At 39.9% G+C, this 20,926-nt stretch overlaps 1 protein-coding gene across 2 annotated transcripts in view; it reads left to right on the top strand.

Moving 5' to 3' along the window:
* The first annotated feature begins 243 nt into the window (after positions 1-243).
* The window catches only part of LOC125460102 (hepatocyte nuclear factor 4-beta-like), an 82,004-nt gene continuing 61,321 nt past the window's right edge, over positions 244-20,926 (top strand). For both annotated transcript variants that reach the window (XM_048547210.2, XM_048547211.2), the window contains exon 1: positions 244-624. In XM_048547210.2, coding sequence (XP_048403167.1) covers positions 510-624 — 115 coding nt within the window. In that variant the 5' untranslated portion in view covers positions 244-509. The remainder of the gene's footprint in view (positions 625-20,926) is intronic.

Consider the following 20,926-nt stretch of genomic DNA (forward strand, 5'->3'; position numbering starts at 1 on the left):
TTTAAGGCCTGACAGTAACTATGCAGAAAATCCTGCCTTGCTGCTATTTTAAAATAATGAGATTAAGCAGTCATAGCGGATAACATTTGAAGTCATGGCCTGGACTTAAAAAAAAATGTTGCTCTGTTTAACTGCTTATGCCATAATGTTACTGGTTGTTTAGGAATAATTTGCATGGGTGGCTCTACAAAAACCAATAAGGTATTACACCTTTTATGTTGTGTACACAGTAGAACAGATAAGCAGATTGCATGAAAACAGGGATGTTGGGTATCTAGATAGATTCAAGGCTTATCAGAGTCATATGCTCATATTATGAGAAAGACGGTATTGGGAGTGCCAGTGGATTAGGTTTCCAGAACTTCAATGCTCAACCTGAACATGTAGGGATTTTTTGGGGATTTGTCTGCAGTTGGTGAGGAATTGACAGGCACACCGCTTGTCACTTTTCCTCCCTAACCATTGAAGCTGTGATCGATGGCTTATGATTTGGTTTTCAGCTCACAATAATGAAGCTTTGTGAACACATGATGGATATGAGTAGGCCTGATTACACAGAAACATTGGATTCGTCTTATACCATGCTTGAGTTTGACAGCCTGAAAGTACTGCCATCAAATAGCGGTGAGTTTTGATGCATTGATGAACTTTCTTGTATAGCACAGGAGTTTGATGTATTTAAGGCTGTGCTTTAACCAGAATATCAACTTGACTAATTCTAATAATTCTTCTGCTTTAAAACAAGCCAAAAATACTCAAACAATTGCTAAATATTGATCACAAATCCAAATTCCACCAGCAAAATGAAAATGAATTACAAAACTCAGTGAATTTCAGTTGTATCACACAATAAATAAATGTAGTATTTATAACTCATTAATTATGAGTTATTTATAACACATTGTCTGCATTAAAAGCAATTAATATAAATTGCTAAATCTTTAGCTATCATTGAATTGTCATAAGGTTTTCATTTACGTCAGTTTATTGATTTCAGTGAAATTGCACGGTTTAGAAAGAATTGCATCAAAGCACATAGTTATCAAAAATATGTTTTCTTTCTTTGCTTCCTTTTCATGTAAAACAAGGAATACGTAAAAATATCAAAGCATTTTGAATAAAGTACTAAATTTATAGGAATTCGCAGCCAACTTTAAGGGCTAATGGTATCTGGGTCGCTAGAAGTTTATTTGATTTGTAGTTAATGTTTAACCAGGTTTCAGCAGTACTTGTGTTGAAACCAGATTGTTAGATGTATCATTTCATAATTCAACATCATACTATGACTATGAACAATTGGATGTCTGTCGAAATGATAACTAATATTGATAGCAACTACTTAACTGTTTTTCCTTTATAATGTTATAATGGTTCTCCAACAAAAAGTCCCTTGATCCTGCCTACTGTTTCCTCTCCAAAGTCTTTGAATATATTATCACCTCCCAAACCAATGCCCACTTTTTCTAGAAATCCAGTTTCAATCCCTCCAACCAAGTCTTTGCCCCAACAACTGTGCCCAAATGGCTCTTATCAGAGTAAAAAAAAACATCCTGTATGTCTGTGTCAAATGTAAACTATTCTTCCTCATTCTCTCAATTTGTTTTCAGCCATTTATTCACCATCTATTTCCAACTTCTCTCCTTCGTTATTGAGCAGGATGGGACTACATTCGCCTGCTTACCAATTTTACTAGATAGCCACTTGCAATGATTCTCTTTCCAACACCAACTACTGCCTGGGGTGTCTCTCAAAACAAAATTATACTTGGTCCCCTTCTATTTCCTTTCTGCATGCTATTGCTTGACAACATCATCCCTAGTAGTAAGGGAATGGAACGCTTTGCCTGCAACAGTAGTAGATTCGCCAACTTTAGGTACATTTAAGTCATCATTGGATAAGCATATGGACGTACATGGAATAGTGTAGGTTAGATGGGCTTGAGATCGGTCTGACAGGTCGACACAACATCGAGGGCTAAAGGGCCTGTACTGTGCTGTAATGTTCTATGTTCTATAAACCTAATGCCGAATTTTCACACATTCCCTGGTGACACTCAGATCAATGTCATCACTACCTCTTGCAATGCTTTCTTCCAACTTCCCATTCTTGCCAAAATACCAGAATTTTTGACTAACATCCACTAGATGAGAAATTTTCTCCAACTAAATATCAGGTAAGTCAAATTGCCTTTGGTCCCTGTGTCAAACCTAGTTCCCAAGCTACTGTTTCTCCCACTGATACTCGGGCTGTGGCAGACTGTTCACAACTTCAGTATTACTTTTGATCTCAGGATTAGCACCTGACTACAGATTCATGTTAGCACCAAAACAGTTTCCAGCACCATTTGTTTTGTCCAACCATGATTCCATCTTCACTCCATCACGAATATTCTCATTCTATGATTTTATTGCCTCAAAACCTGACCATTCAAGACACTCTCTATTTCTGAAATCTTTTCCAGTTACACACCCCACCAAGACAACTGCACATATCTAACTCACGACTCCCAAGTGTCCTTCATACTGATCCCTCTGTCAGTTTTCAGCTTTCTGGGCCTTAAGCTTTGGAATTCCCTTCTCTTCCTTCCCATCCTTGTACCTCACTTTCCTCCTTTAAGGTTCCTTAAATGTAATTATTTGACCAAGTGAGCATTTTAATATCTTTTCATGTTCCAAAATTTGATACAGTGCACATAATAGAGAAAAGCTATCACTCATGGAATATGACAGACAGTAGCAACATGAGTACAAAATTGGCTGAGTAACAAGAGATAAACAATAATGGTCAGTGGAAATCTTTCAGCTTGAAGGGAGGCTTGTAACAGAGTTCCCCTAGAATTATATGGGGACCCTAGCTGTTCATAATAAACTAATCATCTAGATCTTAGTAAGCTGGCGGCCATTTCAACATTTCAAGATGATACATAATTTAGCAGTATTGTAAACCATAAGGAGGACAGTGTAAAAATCTAAAAGGACATAGTTTGTGGAATGGTCAGATGGGTGGCAGATGTAGTTCAATGTGGGAAAATGAGAGGCGATTAATTTGGTCGGAAGAACATGGAGAGATATTAAAAGGAATATAATGCTAAAGAAGGTTCAGGAGTAGAGGGACCTGGTTGTATATGTATAGAAATTGTCAAAGGTGGCAAAACAAGTGGAGAAACTAGCTGTTAAAGCATATAATTTCAAGTGCTTTATTAATAGAACAATAGCATACAAGAGCAAGGAGGTAATACCGCATGTGTATAACTCAACAGTTAGACCTCACCTTGGGTATTGCAAATAGTTATGTACGCCATACTTGAGGAAGGATGCCAGTGGTTTGAGAGAGTGCAAAAGTGATTTACAAGAATAGACAATAGACAATAGGTGCAGGAATAGGCCATTCGGTCCTTCGAGCCAGAACCATCATTCATTATGATCATGGCTGACCAAGAATGATTCCAGGTGTGAGAAACTTCAGTTATGAGAATAGATTAAAGAGGTTGAGATTGTTCTCCTCTTTTGAGGAGATGAGATAGAAGTTTTCAAAACCATGAAATATTTGAATACAGTTGATAGGGAGAAACTTCTCCTGTTTGTAAAAGGATGGACAATAAGAAGATACAGATTGAAAGTGAGTTACAAAAGGAAGAATGTGATGTGAGAAGAAAACCTTTTCATGCAGCAAGTGGTTCAGGCCTGCAATATAAAGCCTAGAAATGTGATTGATGCAGGTTCAATTAAAATACTCAAGAAAGAGTTAGATGCTTTGTTGAATAGAAACAAAATGCAGGGGTGCGAGGAAAAGGCAGGAGGTTGGCACTAAGTCATTATACTCACTTAGAGAGTCAGCGTGGACCCTTAAAGATTGGCAAGGCCACTTATGTGTGGAACTGCAGGAGATGGGGGATGTTGTGAAACTTGAAAAGGTTCAGAAAAGATTTACAAGGATGCTGCCAGGGTTAGAGGGTTTCAGCTATAGGGAGAGATTGAATAGGCTGGGGCTATTTTCCCTGGAGAGTCAGAGGCTGGTGGGTGGCCTTATAGAGGTATATAAAATCATGAGGGGCACAGATAGGGAATATAGATGAGGTTTCTTCCCCAGGTTAGGGGAGTTTAAAACTAGATTGTGTAGGTTTAAGATGAGGGGGAAAGATTTAAAAGGGACCTAAGGGACAACTTGTTTATGCAGAGCGTGGTGTGTGTATGGAACAAGCTGCCAGAGGAAGTTTTGGAGACTGGCACCATTACAACATTTTAAAGGCAGCTGGATGGGTACATGAAAAGGAAGGTTTTAGAGGGAAATTGGCCAAATGCTGGCCAACAGGACTAAATTTATTTAGGATACCTGCTCTACATGGACAAGTTGGACCAAGGGGCTTGTTTCCATGCTGTACACTTCTGTGAGCCTATAACTCTATGACAATGGGTTCGATGGCCTTCTAAACCTTAATAATTCTTAATGATTTTTGTGCGTTGGCTGGGAATCATATTTTAAATCATGCTGAAGTGAATGATCTTTGCAAGTTCTATTGCATTAAAACTGTAGTATAGATTATAGTTGCTGTCAAGTAAACAAGGCATATTCAATTTTGAATGTGATTGCAAACATGCACGGAGGTTGAGTTAATGTCATTCAGTTTTATGCCACTTGGTGTTATATGTTATAGTAAACTAAACTTAAACGTTATGTCTATTTCACCTGGAACAAGTAAATCTGGTAGGCTCTTTGTGTGAGTTATGTAGGCACCAAAGCTGCAGAAAACTATGGCTTCAATCATTGCCATTGTCATAAAAGAACATGACCCTTGTATGAAGAACACCATAAAATCTCTGCAGTCAAATTGTTTATTGTTTTATTATTCTTTCTGCTCCAGCCTGGTCTGAGTTATAGGCTAATTATGGAAAATATACAAAATTTCTTTTAAAAATGCATCGATATAAAAAAAATAAATTATCAGACATAAATTAGAAATACAGAGATCTATTATAAAATTAGCGTGTCCCAATTATCAATGGGGTACATTGGATTTTTAAGGCTGGCCTGATCACAAATATAAACAGTTTAAACACGTACACTCCTGAGACCAAACTGGTCACAGATGCTCACGAGTCTGTGCAGCATACAGTGGCATAGTCCGTGTAGAGGGAAGCTTAGATCTTCAGGCCTCTACTGCTTAGGATACCTTAAATCAGATTATCTTAGATTAGATTAGATCCCCTACAGTGTGGAAACAGGCCCTTCGGCCCAACAAGTCCACGCCGCCCCTTGCAACATCGCATCCGGACCTATCCCCCTATAACCCACACACCCCTGAAAACTATGGGCAATTTAACATGGCTGACCCACCAAGCCTGCACATCTTTGGAATGTGGGAGGAAACCAGAGCACCCAGAGGAAACCCACGCAGACATGGGGAGAATGTGCAAACTCCGCACAGACAGTTACCCGAGGCTGGAATCGAACCTGGGTCCCTGGTGCAGTGAGGCTGCAGTGCTAACCATTGAACCACCTTCATGATAAATTCAGCAAATGGTTCTATTCAACACACAAGTTGCTCAGTGTAAGAAGACAGCTTTGTCTGACTCTGGATTTGATTGAGAAGCATTCCCATTTGATTGAAACTGTGCGACTGTTGTTTGTGCAGAGAGGTTGGATTCAATTGCTGATTTCATCCCCAAATCCCATTTTGGAATACCCCTCCATCATAGACATTTGTGATATTCTGTCAAAGACTTTTTCCTGGAACAGGTTATGAAGCAGGTGTCCATTCTCCTATTCTACACTTTGATATTTTGCACACAATATATTAGCATGGATAGAGTGTTTGCTGACTATTAGAAGACCGTCATTTGGGAAAAGTATGACTTTTTCAGGATACTAATGGAGTGCCATAAGGATCAGTGCTGGGGCCATAATCATTATATGAATGAATTAGATGAGGAAAGTTAATGTATTATATCCAGGTTTACAGATTGCTCAAAAATAGGTGGGAAGGCAAGAGCTGAGGATGACACAAAGAATTTGCAGAGGACTACAGATAGGTGATACCTGCAGGCAAAGTCTTGGCAAATGTAATGTAATGCAGAAAAATGTGTGATCATGCACTTTGGCAGGAAGAATAGAAGATCTGAATATAATTTAAGATGAAAAAGACGACTGAAAGCTATAGCACGAAGGGATTTGCGAGTCCCTGCACATGAACTACAAATTGCTCGTGCACAGGTTCAGCAGGTAGTCAGGAAGGTAAATGGGATTTTGATCTTTAGTTCAAAGAGATTAGAAAATCAAAGTAGGAAAATCTTGCAAAAACTATACCAAACAATACCTAGGATACTGTGAGCAGCTTGCTCCCTTTACCCAAGGAAAGATACAATGTCATTGAAGGAAATCCACACAAGGTTAATTTGGTTAATTGAGGTATAGAGGAATTTTGTGAACAGGAAAGAGTGAGTATGGTGGGCTTGTATTCATTGGGGTTTAGAAGAATAAAAGGCCACCTGATCGAAATGTGTAACATTCTTAGATGTTTGACGGAGTAGACACTGAGATCCTGTTTCCCCGTATGGGAGACTCTGGGACCAGAGATCATAATCTCAGTGTTAGGGGTCACCAATGTAAGAAACAGAAGAAGAGGAATCCCTTCTGGCAAAGGTAGTGAATCTGTGGACCCTTACGTTTTAGATGGTTGTCAAGGCTGGTCTGTAAGTGTATCCAAGGCTGAGATAGACTAATCCTTAATCAGTAATGGAATTAAGAGACATAAGGAAAATGCAGGAAGGCGGAGTTGAGAATTATCTCATACATCTCTGTCAGGCTACAGCCAATCAAATCACATAGAGTCAAATGCAACTTGGCCGGCAAGTCTTCGCTTCTGGGAGTTTTACTCTTCTACAAAGAATGGCTGGCCTCACTCAGCTCATTCACAGTTAGCAGTTGTCCAGACTTTCCCTGCGAAATACCAGCTCAGACTTCCATAATGGAAAATGTGAATGATCGGCAGGCCATGCAGCCTATGGGCTTCATGACATACAGTCGGACATGGAAGGATTTATTTGATCTCGAAATATCAGACGGCGATGACATTAGTAAATTTTTAAAAAGCCAAAAGAACTGTGGATGCTGGAAATCAGATACAAAAACAGAAATTGCTGGAAAAACTGGCAGCATCTGTGGAGAGAAATCAGAATTAATGTTTCAGGTCCAGTGGCCCTTCTTCAGAACTCATGGGAGGTGCAAAAGATAGGGTGGGGGAGGGGCTAAGAAGTAAACAATAAATGGAGATAGAGCACAAAGAAAAAGACAAAAGGACAGTTGGACAGACAAAGGTGTTGATAAATGTCAGCCTAAGAGAATGAAGGGCTGCTATTGGAGACTATTAGTGGCTAAAAATGGGTCCTGTATAATAGCAAACCATGTGACAACAAGATCTGGTGTGTAGAGGTAAGGGAAAACATGGGGAAAGTATTTAAGCTCTAAAATTGTTGAACTGTTCTTCCAGCTTGTGCTGACCTTCGTTGGAGTACTGCAGCCAGCCTGTGACAGAGATGTTGACCAGGGAATAAGGTGGTGTGTTGAGGTGGCAGGCAACAGAAAGCTCAGGGTCTTTTTTCTGGCCAGAGTGTCGGTGTTCTGTAAAGACGTCACCCAGCCTATGCTTTGTTTCCCCAGTGTAGAGACCACAGTGTGGGCACTGAATGCCGTAGCCTACATTACGTGAAGTGCGGGTGAAATGCTGTTTTGCCTGGAAGCTGTGTTTAGGCCCTTGAATACTGAAGAGGGTGGAAGTAAACGGGTGGGTGCTACACCTTCTGTTGTTGCAGGGGAGGTGCCAAGGGGTGTGGGATTGTGTTGGAATTAAAGGAGGAGTAGACTTGGGTGTCCCAAAGGGAACAGTCCTTGCGGAAGGCTGACAGGGGAGGGAAGGGAAGTATGTGTCTGGTGGTGGCCTTCCACTGGAGGTGGTGGAAATGACAACCAATAATTTTCTGGGTTGTGGATGTTGGTGGGATAGTAGGTGAGAACAGGGGGCACCCTATCACTTTTGTGGGAGGGAAGAGAGGACTTGAGGGCTGAAGTGCGGGAGATGGGACAGACCTGGCTGAGGGCCCTGTCAACAATGGCACTGGGGAATCCTTGGTTGAGGCAAAAAATGGACATTTCAGAGGTCCTCGTGTCAAAGTTGGTATCATCAGAACAGATATGATGGAGATGGAGGAACTGGGAGAATGGAGTAGAGTCTTCAAAGGCAGCAGATGTGAGAATGCACAGTCAAGATAACTGTGGGGTCAGTTGGTGTTTGCACTGGATATTGATTGCCAGCCTAACTCCAAAATTAGAAACAGAGATGTTGAGTAAGGAAAGGGAAAAGTTAGATTTGGACCAGGTGAAAGTGAGTATGGTGGTAATTGGAAGCAAAATTGATAAACTTTTCCAATTCTGGACCAGAGAGGGAAGCAACACTGATGATATCATTGATATACCAGAGAAAGAGTTGTGGGTGGGAGCTGGAATAGGACTAGAATGAGGACTATTCCATGTACATCAAATGGAGACAGGTGTAACTGGGGCCTGTACGCATACCCATAGCCATCCCTTTGGCCTGAAGAAAGTGAGAGGAGTTAAAAGAGAATTTTTGGACGAGCTTGGCCAGACAGGGTGGTGGTAGATTGAGACAGTTCAAGCCATTTTTCCAGGAAAAAGTGAAGAGCCTGAGATCACCCTGATGGGAAATAGACATGTAGCGGGACGGGTAAGAGGAATCCATGGTAAAGAGGAGATGACTGAAACCCGTAAACTGATGACATGAGCTAACTGTCTTCTTGCTTCAGGCTATGAATCTCAGAGTTGCCTCTGTGCACCTCCTGGAAGAGGAAACAGAGGCACATCTTGTCCTGTTTCACAGAGTGAACTCTTGAATGGGAGGTTGCCTTGGAGGACTCTGAGGCAAAAAAAACAAGGCTAACTATCTGCTCATCTCTTAGTAGCCCTTGACATTCAATGGTATTTCCACACGGAATCCCCCACTAACAAAATCACGTGAGCTCCCATAGCACACAAACTGAATTGGACCCACTATATTAATACAATGCTACAACAGCAAGATGGAGGCTAGGAATTCTGTAGCAAGTAAATGTCCTCCTGGCTTCCTAAAGCCTGTGGTTGAGGCTAGGGAAGTCTAAAGCTAGAGGGCATAGGTTTAAGGTGTGAGGGGAAAGATTTGAAAAAGACAAAAGGGGAAGCTTTTTCACACAGAGGGTAGTGCATGTATGGAATGAGCTGCCAGAGGAAGTGGTGAAGGTGGTTACAATTGCAACATTTAAAAGGCATCTGGATGGGTATATGAATCAGAATGGTTTAGAGGCTAAAGTCCAAATGCTGGCAAATGGGACTAATTAATTTAGGATATCTGGTCGGCATGGACAAGTTTGACCAAAGGGTCAGTTTCTTTACTGCATAATTCTATGACTCTTTAACTCTACCACCTTGAAGGTTAAGGGCAGCAAATACACAGGAACACTACACATGGCAACTTCTTTATTTGGAACTGTAGTCCGTTTCTGACTGGTGCTCAATTAAAATCCTGAAAGTCCCTTCCTGAGAGCACTGTGGGTGTCCCTATACATGAAGGGCAGAAATGGAATGAAACAGAGCAGCTCAGCCACAACTTCTTTGGGACAATTAAGAAATAAATGTTGACTTTTTTTAGAAATATTCCTTTTCTTTGGATGAGTTGAAATGGTGAAGATAATCAAAAATACACAAAAGCAAACTGCTGTATGTTGGAAATCTGAAATATAGAGAGCAGGAAGCACTCATCGGGTCGAGCTACAACTATGGAATATGAAATAGAGTTGGGTTTCAGAACTGTGACCTTTCACCAGAACACAAATACGTGGCAGTTTGATCAACAAAATACTTTTAGATACAATCACATGCTGCTCTGCAAGCATACAACTTGTTACACCAGTCACGTATTGCTCAATAGTGTTAATCACAAACCTACTGAAGCCTTAAACTTAAGGCCTGCAGTAATTACTTAATGTCCCATTACAGCTAGGGTGGAAAAAGGTAGCTTGGAGGCATTGAGATGTATGAATGATGAACAGGAGAGCAGAAAGTGGAATGACAATATTCCAAAGGCTTATTAATTGCCTGACCTTCTTCAGATGTGCAATACCTCCTCCTTCATACAGCCCAAAAGAAGAAGCTTCCTATATCCAGTTTTGACCTTATTACCTTCTGGAGAATTTAGAAATCATTGATGCAGTAGCTGCTGCCAAGATGGAAGCTCACCAAGTTTGGAATTATCTGCAATGTTTGATTCTCTCTCTCTAGTTCAAAACCATTAAATAAAACAATAAATAATAATAACTTTGACTCCGACTCTTCTGGTAATCAATAATAATGCTGGCAGTTAGCAATTATATTACGGGAGGATCCTCCTAAATACCAGAAAATGAATACAAATTTCAATCAATGAAAACTATTGTTATACCAAATTGCATCAAACTTTCTTGTAACCATAAAACCTCTCCTGAATTATTGGATCTTCACATATAAATTGTACTAAAGCTCCAGTAAGACTAATGAGTCCAGAAAGAAGGGTTAGGTGGAGAAGAAGAGTTCGAGGGAAGGGCGAAAACATTCTTCCATCAGTAAACATTTACAGATAAAATATAAAGCCAAGTGAAATCAATTCTTCATTTATTGTTTAGTGATTAGGATTTTAGGGTGTGGAATAAAACCAACACTAAGATTGTCTCAGATCCACGTTTCTAAAAACGTTTATACAGAATTTGCATTCAATTGTAACATGACTTTTCCCGACCTAAACATTCATATCCTCTGCTCCTTAAGAAAAGAATAACTTAATAAATAACAGCAGGGTTACCTTGTCTAAATTTGTTAGTATTTGAAAGAAAACTGGCATCTCCAGATAAGGTCTGTCCATTAGCAAATTAAAGGCTGTTCCTGGGCTGAGTGAAATTTTCTGTGTCTGTTACCCAGGTTGTGTGAGAAGGTTTCAGTTGTGGTAATGTGAATCTACTCCAATGTTGAGCCTAATGTCTCATAAGAGTACATCAAGTACCTTAAATAAAATATACCAGCTATTGAGTAGTTTACTGATCAACAAGTCTAAGTCTTCCTTCGGACAATGACTTTGTGTGTGTGTCCTTCCCAGATGATATTAGTATTCTAAACTAATACTAGCTAAAAGGATCGGTGGCACTGACACTCACCAAAATATTTCAGTCCAAATGCTAAAATAGAGCCCAATCGATCATGGTTAACCTTCTGCCTCAATACCAATTGCCTGTCCCTTTTGCATATTCTTTGATGCCTGAGAAATAAAAAACTCCATCTATCTCATTTTGGAACACATTTATCTATGAAACATTCACATCTCTCTAGGTACATAACACCAATTATGAGGGCAGGAAATCATCATCTTAGTTCTAACTAATTGATTCCTAATTCTGAGGCTACATCCATTTGCTCTGTTTTCCTCAGCCAAGGGAAACAATCTTTCAGTTCTGTCCTGTCAAGCCCTTCAAAATCATATATATTGCAATGAGATTACCACTGAATTTTTTTGTAAACTTCAGAGAGCATAGGTCCAATTCATTCAGCCTCTCGTCACAAGCCAAATTCAAATCTGATCTAATGAACCTCCACTGCACCATGTTCAGTGTCAGGTGTGGTGTCACCAAACCCCTGTACAACTGCAATTCTTGTCCACTAATCTCCTTGCTCTTGCGGCTAATCTGCTATTTGCCTTCCTAATTACCTCTTTACTTGCTTTCAAGTTTTCTATGCTCCCCAAGTCTCTCTGAATTTCAAAGTAGAGAAAGTTCATGCATTTTAGGCAAGATTCTGCATTACTATTCTTGTTTCCAAAGTGAATAATTTCATGCTTGCCCACCTAATTTGCATCATTAGCAAACTTAATATGTTTGTCTTAATATCTACATCTAAATCATTAATACAGATGTCAATAGCAGTGGCTCCAACATTAATGCTTATTACACATCACTAGTTATAACAAGCAGATTCAAAATGCTTCATTTCTCCCTGTTCTACTTCCTATCCATTGCTACACCCACTATCCATGCTCATATATTACTACACCTTCCCGAGAACACCCTAAACTCCCCATTACCATCTTGCATGTAGACCTTTTGAGTGGCACCTTACTGAATGTCTTTTTTTGGAACTTGAATCCATTTCCTAGCTCTGGTTTTTTGACCCAGCTAGTTACAGTTTCAAAATATTCAAATAAATTTCCCTTTCAAAAGACTAAGTTGACTGGGTCAGATCATGCAAGGATTTTTCCAATTTCATTGTTAAGACTTGCTTAATAGTAAACTCTCACATTTTTCCATTGACTGATGTCAGGCTAATGGTCCTGTAGTTCCTTATTTTCTCTCTCCCTCCTTTCTTGAATAGCACAATACGTTTTTAACAATTGCTGGAGCTGTTCATATAAGGAGGATATATTGAAAAAACATGAACAATGCACCTAATTTCGGATCCTCAGATGACTTCTAATACCCCTTAGACTTTGTCAGATTTTTGTCCTTTAATGCTCTCCAACAATTCTTCTCTGCTGCTATTAATTACTTTAAATTCCTCATTCTGATTAGCAATTTGGCCATCCTCTATTTCTGGAATACAATTTATATTTTCTACTCCAAAGGCTGACAAAGCATTCAAGACATATTCGAACAAAAAGAAAATACACCAGATCAAAATTAAGTGGCAAGTCAAAAACAGATTTTCACTTTTCTAATCTCCAAGCATGCAATGACAGTTCTGAAACATTGGTTCTAAATACCTCATAGAATATTAATGTGCCAAATCACTTCCTGTTCACTCAAATTATCTGGAACTATTCATCCACCCAATCAATTAATGATGAAGTTCCAATCCAAAAGTAAATGATTAATTTTCAGGGTCCAATCTTCTAAATTGAAGTTTACAATCAATCTATACTGCAGGAGACAATGCATTTTGATAATTTAATTACAATGGGGTTACACGTTTCTGTTTTGTGATATTTCTTATTTGCATTTAAGCCCTGAGTTGACCACTGAATAGTTACATGACCTGTCATAGATTTTATGGCCAATGAGCAGAATTGCAAATCCACATATGTCTTTTGTTAGCAAAATACTTGAATGTTTATGAGAATTAAACTAGGCTGACCATATGGATGAAGGGTCTAGGCCTGAAACGTCAGCTTTTGTGCTCCTGAGATGCTGCTTGGCCTGCTGTGTTCATCCAGCTTCACACTTTATTATCTTGGATTCTCCGGCATCTGCAGTTCCCATTATCACTGACCATATGGATGTTTGTGTGTCTGTGTGCGCTATCCTCAAATATCCAAGAGATCCAAAATAAAGAATATATGCGCCATTGTGAAATCTCAAGGCAATAGACATGAAACATAGCTTTCATTATGAGCTGAAATAAAAGTAGAAAATTTGCTACAGTTCTTTTACAATTAACAATAACAAAGAGCAGTCAGTTTAATTCATGTGGAAATAAACAATAGTTTATATCCAAAAGCATTCGTCTAGAGAAAAAGTTCTGATAACTGACCAAGCTTTGGAATCAGAGCTCACACTCGAGGCTCAAACTTTTGATTTAGTTTGATACTTTCATAAAGTCATAGGGAAATGTTACATTGTCTGAGATCCTGGGCCGCATTTTGGTCTTCAGCTGGATCAGATTTAACTGGCTTGGGAAACATTCCTGATTCAGCAACATGCCGTGGTAAGAATTTTCCCATCAAACCCAATTTCTGCTTATGGGAATAAAGGTGAATGGAAAGGAAAGATAGAATAAGCAAGTTGTTTTATCAAGAAAGATTGAACTAGTTAGGTTTGCACTTGCTGGAGTTTAAGAGAGTAAAATTTGACTTGACTGCAACATTCAAGATCCTGAGAAAACTTGACAGGATGGATTTGGAAAGGATGGGCTGGATTTTCTAAGGATTGGCAATCCCATGAAGATTGCCTCTTCAACCTGCTTTTTTTATGAAATGAAAGGTCTCTGTATTTCTGGTGAGAATATGATCAGGGCTCCTTCAGAAACTGTGATGGGTCACTCATTGTGCAGAACTGCCGTGGAAAGACAAACCATGATCCCGTTGGACAGCAGTCAGCTGCTTTACTTTAAGGTATAAAGGTTACGTGCTGCAAACAGCCACTTTGCCAGCTCCTGTGAAAGGGAAAGTACACAAGGTAATTGTAAGGTTATTGTACCAGTTGGGTAGGAAGTTAGGTAGGTAAAGTGCCAGGTGGATAACAGAAGGATGCCAGGTAAGTAATGCAGTAGGTGTGTAGGGTGCCTAGTGCGTATGGGTAAAATGTCAGGAAGTACGGGGATAGATAAGTAGATTCCAAGAAAGTATGGGAATGGTATCAGGGCAAAGGTATCAAGTGGATAGGGGATATATACCAAGGGGTAGGGTATCCGGGAGTAGGATGCCAGGTTGCAAGGTAACAAGGGAGCAAGGTGAGTGATGAGTGAAGGAGTGTTTAGGATCAAGCCGAGACGTTGGGAGATATTGAGTTTGCTGGTAACAAGGTGGATGGTGTAGTATTAAGGAAGTGACAAGGTAGTTTGGGGGAAGGCAGGTCAGGAGTGAGGCTCTTTTTCAGGTCAGGGGGGATGGGTGGCAACAGAGAACGGCGTCATTGAATCCAGCATATGAGTGCTGTTGGCCAAGTATGGAGAGTGGCCTCATGTCAGGTCTGGCAGTGGGACAATAATCATGGGGGAGTTCAATCTGCAGGTCGACTGTGGAAATTAGGATGGTAATGGATCCCAAGAAATAGATTTCATAGAATGTCAATGAAATGATTTTTTTGGAGTAGCTTGTAGTAGAGCCCATTAGGGATTTGGTGATGTATATTGAGGCAGACTTGATTAGGGATCTTAACGCGAAGGGGCCCCTTTTGAGGCAGTGACAATAAAATGATGGAATTCACCCCGCAGTTTGAAAGGGAGATGCTAGAAATATATGTAATGGTATGACAATTGAGTAAAGGTGACTACAAAGATATGAGGGAGGAGCTGACCAGTGTTGATTGGAAGGGGAGCCTAGCAGGGAAGACGATGGAGCAGCAATGGATGAGTTTCTGGGGGTAATTCAAAAACGTGCAGCAGAAGTCTCCCAGTTGTGCAATACTTCTTTTGCCTATCTGTACTTCACATATCTACAACGCTCTTGCAATCTTCTTTCATATTATCAGCTAGCTTGCTATCATACTTTATCCTCTTCCTCTTTATTGTTTTTTAAAATAACACTCTACTGAAGGCTTCCCTGTCCTCTGGCTCCCCACTGATCTTCCTGAATTACCCCCAGCAACTCCTTCCATTGCTGCTGCACCATCTCCCCTGCTAGGCCTCCAATCAACTCTGTCCAGCAACTCCATCATATCTTGGTAGTTACTCAATTGTCATACTGTTGCCTATAATTCCAGCTTCTCCCTGTCAAACTGCTGGGTAAATTCTATCATATTATGGTCTCTGACCCCTAGCGGTTCCATCACGTTAAAATCCCTCATCAAGTCTCCCCCATTATTATTGTAATAAGCTTTTCTTACATGACTTTTCAATCTTCTGACGTATTTCCTTCCTCAAAATCTGACTAATGTTAGGAGGCTCATACATAACTCCCATCAGGGAGTTTTCTCCTTTGTGGTTTTTCAACTCTACAAACAGATTGTACACCTTCCAACTCTATATTGCTTCTCATTATCAATTTAATTTTATTTCATGCGAGCAAGGCAACCTCAGCCCCTCTGTCCATCTGCCTGTTCTTCCGATTGGGTGGGTATCCTTATATATTCAGTCCCCAGCCCTGATACCCTTACAGCCACATTCCTGTGATGCCCACAACATCATACCCACCAATATCATTCTGTGTCACAAGCTCATTTGCCTTGGTTGGTATACTGTGTGCACTTAAGTGCTACATCCTCAGTCCTGCATTGACTACCCCTTCTCATTGTTGTCCTCTTATTTACTATGCTGGAAATTAGATTTTTTGATACTCTCTGTCCTATTACTTATTCTGGTAACTTTAGTAACCTCTGCTTGACCCCCTCGCCACCTTTAACTGGTTTAAAGCCTTTGTGACTTTGATCGCCGTGATTTGTGCCATCAGTTCATCTACTTTGTTCTGAATGTTTCATGCATTAAGATACAAAGCCTTTGTTTATTATTGAGTTTCCCTACACTTTTATCGTTCCATGGAATAATATGACATTCACACTTTCTGTCTCTTCCTTTAATTTTCTGGTAACAATCAATCCCATCACTAACCAGCAATCCTACTTTCTCCTTTACCTTTGATTTTATAATTTATAGTGGCGTTACCTTTAATTTTCCATGGAGCAATAAAGGCTTAAGATCACTGTTTACAAATTTAAAAATGTTCACCATTTTAGACAACGTTAGGGAGAAATATTTATCTTTCACAGGGTTGAGTGTCTTTGGAGCCCTTTCCCTGATAAGGCAATGAAGGCAGAATCTTTCCTCATTTTCAAGGGAGAAGTAGATACATTTTTGTTAAGCAAAGGGGTGAACGTTTATCAAGAATAGGCAAGAATGAAGAGTTGAGGTTAAAATCAGATCAGCCAAGATTACTGCCCAGCAGATTGCATGTAGCCACAGGTTGGTTTAGTGCCAAAGTGGGCAGTTTAAATGGATAGGCTTTTTTATGTTTGTTAATAATTTAGACGCTCTAGGTCTCACACTGCCTGCCACGTCTAGCCATTCTGCATGCCAATTCCATGCCCCTGCCCCACCCACTCCAGATCACCTCTCACACCCTGTCAACTCATGGCTTTTCCATGATTATTCATCCATCACATACTTTATGCAGAAGCTGTAAATTAAAGTTTTCACTTCTCCCTAGATGTATGAAGAAAAGAAAACTTTTTATGGGATTCTGGGCTCTCAGCCAAACATATTAAATTCCAAGCTTAACCTATGAGCACAGCCCCAAATATTTTACCAAAATTAGAATTTGTTTAAAATATCATATATAATATGTATCAAAAAACAACCCAATCTGATGAAGTTGCTATCATATTAGGTGCCCCCAGAGTAAAATGACACTGTTTATCAGCACTTAATGAAATATGATTTTATATCACAACATATTTAAACACCCTGAACTGTCATGACGCATTGCTCCATTTCATGACTCCATGGTGTTTAAGTTTGTCAGGTTCAATCATATCACTGTGTGATTTTTTTTGGCAAGGTAAGGAATTGCTCGGCAATGAGAAGGAACAATTGGTAAGCGTGTGTCACCCTTCTCCAATCTCGCAAATGTATTTTCAAATGTCCCAAGAATAATAATAAATTTTAAATTAACATTTATTTGAAATAATTGGTAGCTAAACCTCACACAGTAGGTAGTTTCTCATCCTAGAACACTGTCAAAACCAAGTGCTACAAACAGTGAAAGACAATCTCTAATGGCTCAATAATCATTTTTATTGGAATAGGTAAATGCAGTTTCATGTTGTTGGAACACTGTTCTTACAACTCTCTTCCTGATTTTATTACTGAGTTTCTAAATCTAGAAAAATAATAAAAACTTAGGAAGGAAAATGAAAATGGACTGTGGGAAATGAGAGAAGTATTATTGTATGGAAATAAATGTGAGGAAAGAGCTGCATAAATGTAAAAAAAGGTTTAAAATGATTAAGTGTTTAAGTGAATAGTTACTACTATTTCCTACTGCGCATTAGCAAGGTTAACAGGGGAGCTTGTAGTATGTTATTAGCAGTATGTACGTATGCAATATGTTGAATCTACTACAGGTAGTTCTATAACATGATGGTTGCATTCTTGTGTGACCTCACACTATAGAAAATCACCGTAGAAAAGCATGCTATAGGGAAAGTGCTACAGAGAATTGCCAAACCTGTGCAGCAGGAAGTTCGCATTATCCAAACAGCGTCCACTATTCATCAATTGTGTTACAGCCAATTCGTGTTAACATAACACGTGCTATAGCAGAACTACCTGTGCATTCTTGGAGGTGTTATTCAAAGTAGATAATGGATCTGCACTGTCTGTCCTCTCAGACATGCCTGGCTGTAAAAAATCCCTTTGACCTTATTTTTCAGAAGAATGAGGGAGCATTCCCTATATTCTGCCCCAATATTCATGCGGGATAAACAAGCCGATTATTTGGTAGCTGTGTCTGTGATCTGTGTGCAAAATGCCTGCCAAAGTTCTAACATTTCAACCGTGATTATACTTCAAATGATCTTCATGACTATATAATATTTGTGATTGTGCATGTTGCTGTGTAAAGCCAAGTCCTTTCTACTTTAACTTCAAACAGAAACAGTAATTTAAAATTGGCAAACTGTTCTCTGTCAGTGGGGCTTTATCTCGAGTCATGAGATCGAGTATCAGATCTTCTCATGAATAGCATATGTGCTGACAGTGGGCGAGGTCCCTTGTCCTGGGAGACACTTGAAAATTGCAGTTTCCATGCCAACTGTTCTGAATTAATGCAAAATCTTATGATACAGCTATATTAGGGCTTGATTTCTGGTGTTACTAACAGAGATTAGGATCTTCCCATTACTAAACAATGTAAGCATTGACTAGAAAGTTGGGAAAACTGAGTGTGATGGCCAAGTAGAAGCTTCCTAACCTTGAGAGAAAAGAGACCCACTTTCTAACCATGTGTTCAATGACACAATGAAATTCTCACTTGTGAGCAACAGGAGACCTTTTTGCATGTATTAACATCTTGTTATTCATTAATTAAGCCTTATTAATATACAGCGTTCCATTCTCCTATCTACTGGATAGCAACAAAATGGTGAATTACCAATATGAAAGTCAAAGCTATTTCCTGGTGACATTGGGTTTAAGCTATTGGGCTCAAGTGAATCCCTAGAAGACTATAAAAAGTGTCGGAGTACACTTAAGAGGGAAATAAGAAAAGCAAAAAGACGGTATGAGACGGACATGGCAGTTAAGGTTATAAGATAATTCCAGGAGGTACTACAGCTATATTAAGAGTAAAAGGGTGGCTAGGGAGAGAATAGGCCTTCTTAAAGATCAGTATGACTGTCTATGTGTGGAGTGATAGGAGATGGGGGAAATTTTTAATGAATATTCTGAGGAGAGAATCATGAATGCTAAGGAAATAAGAGAAACAAGTGGAGATGTGTTGGACCACGTACATATGGCCAGAGTGGAGATATTTGCAGCCTTAGATTGCATTGAGGTGAATTAATCCCTGTGCCTGATAAAGTCCATCCTCAGACAGTGTGGCTGGCTAAGAAAGAAATTGTAGAGGCCCTTGCAGAGATTTTTGCTTCATGTTTAGCCACTAATTCTGGAAGACTAGAGGTGGGTAATGTTGTTCCATTGTTTAAATGGGGTAACAAAGACAAGCCAGGGAGCTTACAGGCCAGTGAGCCTGATATTAGTGGTAGGCAAGTTATTGGAGAAGATACTGAGGGACAGTATTAGCCAACATTTGGATAGTCAAAGTCTGATTAGGGATAGTCAGCATGGATTTGTGCACAGAAAGTCACATCTGACAAATCTTTTAGAGTTTTTTGAAGCAGTATCCAAGAGGATCAATGAGGGTAGGGCAGTGGATGTTGTCTAAACTGACTTTAGTAAGGTCTTTGACAAGGTCCCGCATGGCAGACCAGTCATCAAAATTAGGTTACATGGGATCCAGGGACATCTGGCTAATTTGATTCAAAATTGGCTCAATTTTGAGGAAGCAGAGGGTGGTGATTGAGGGTTGTTTCTTGGACTGGAGGTCTGTGACCAGGGGTGTGCCACAGGTGTCGGTGCTGGGATCTTTGTTATTTCTTGTATATATAAATGATCTGGCTGTGAATGTAAAAGGCATGATTAGTAAATTGATGGGCGGTACGAAATTAGGAGCTGATAGCGAGGAAGATTATCAAAAATCATAGAGGGATCATGATCAAATGGGGAAGTGGGCTGAGGATTGGCAAATGCAATTCAATACAGATGTGTGAAGTGTTATACTTTGGAAAATCAAACCAAGATGGGACTTATACGGTAAATGGTAAGGATCTGAGGAGTGTTGTAGAACAGAGGAACAGAGGAGCACACGTATATAGTTCGCTCAATGTGGTGTCACAGGTAGATAGGGTGGTGAAGAAGGTATTTAGCATGCTGGCTTTCATCGGTCGAGGCACTGAGTACAGGAGTTGGGACATTCTGTAACAGTTGTATAAGTCATTGGTGAGGCCGTTCTTGGCATATTGTATACAGTTTTGGTCACCCTGTTATAGGAAAGACATAGTTACACTGGAAAGTGTGCAAAGAAGATTTATGAGGGCATTGCCAGGACTAGTAGGCCTGAGTTATAGGGCGAGGTTGGCCAGGGTAGGACTTTATTCCTTAGAATATAGGAGAATGAGGGGTGACCTTATTGAGGTGAATAAAATTGTGAGGGGCATAGATAGGATGAATGCATATAACTTTTCTCCCCCCAAGGATGGGTAATTGAAAACTAGAGAGCTTAGGTTTAAGGTGAGAGAGAAAGATTTAAGAATGACCAGAGGGGTAACTTTTTCACAGAGAGTGAAGCGCATATGGAATGAGCAGCCAGAGAAAGTGGTTGAGGCAGGTACAATAGCAACATTTAAAAAACATTTGGATAGGTACATGGATGGAAAGGGTCTAGAGGGATAGGGGCCAAATGTGGGCAATTGGAACTAGCTGAGTGGGCACCATGGTCAGCATGGACCAGTTTCCATGCTGTAGTACTCTATGATTCTATTACTTTATGACTGTATGACTCCAGCTTGCCTATTGGGCAGCAGTCACCAACATAACAGGGCGTGCTTTATGGGTGGCAATCGCATGCACCCCCTAGCACAGACATTGGCATCTGACA

This window comes from Stegostoma tigrinum, chromosome 16, assembly GCF_030684315.1.
Source record: "Stegostoma tigrinum isolate sSteTig4 chromosome 16, sSteTig4.hap1, whole genome shotgun sequence".
NCBI lineage: Eukaryota > Metazoa > Chordata > Chondrichthyes > Orectolobiformes > Stegostomatidae > Stegostoma > Stegostoma tigrinum.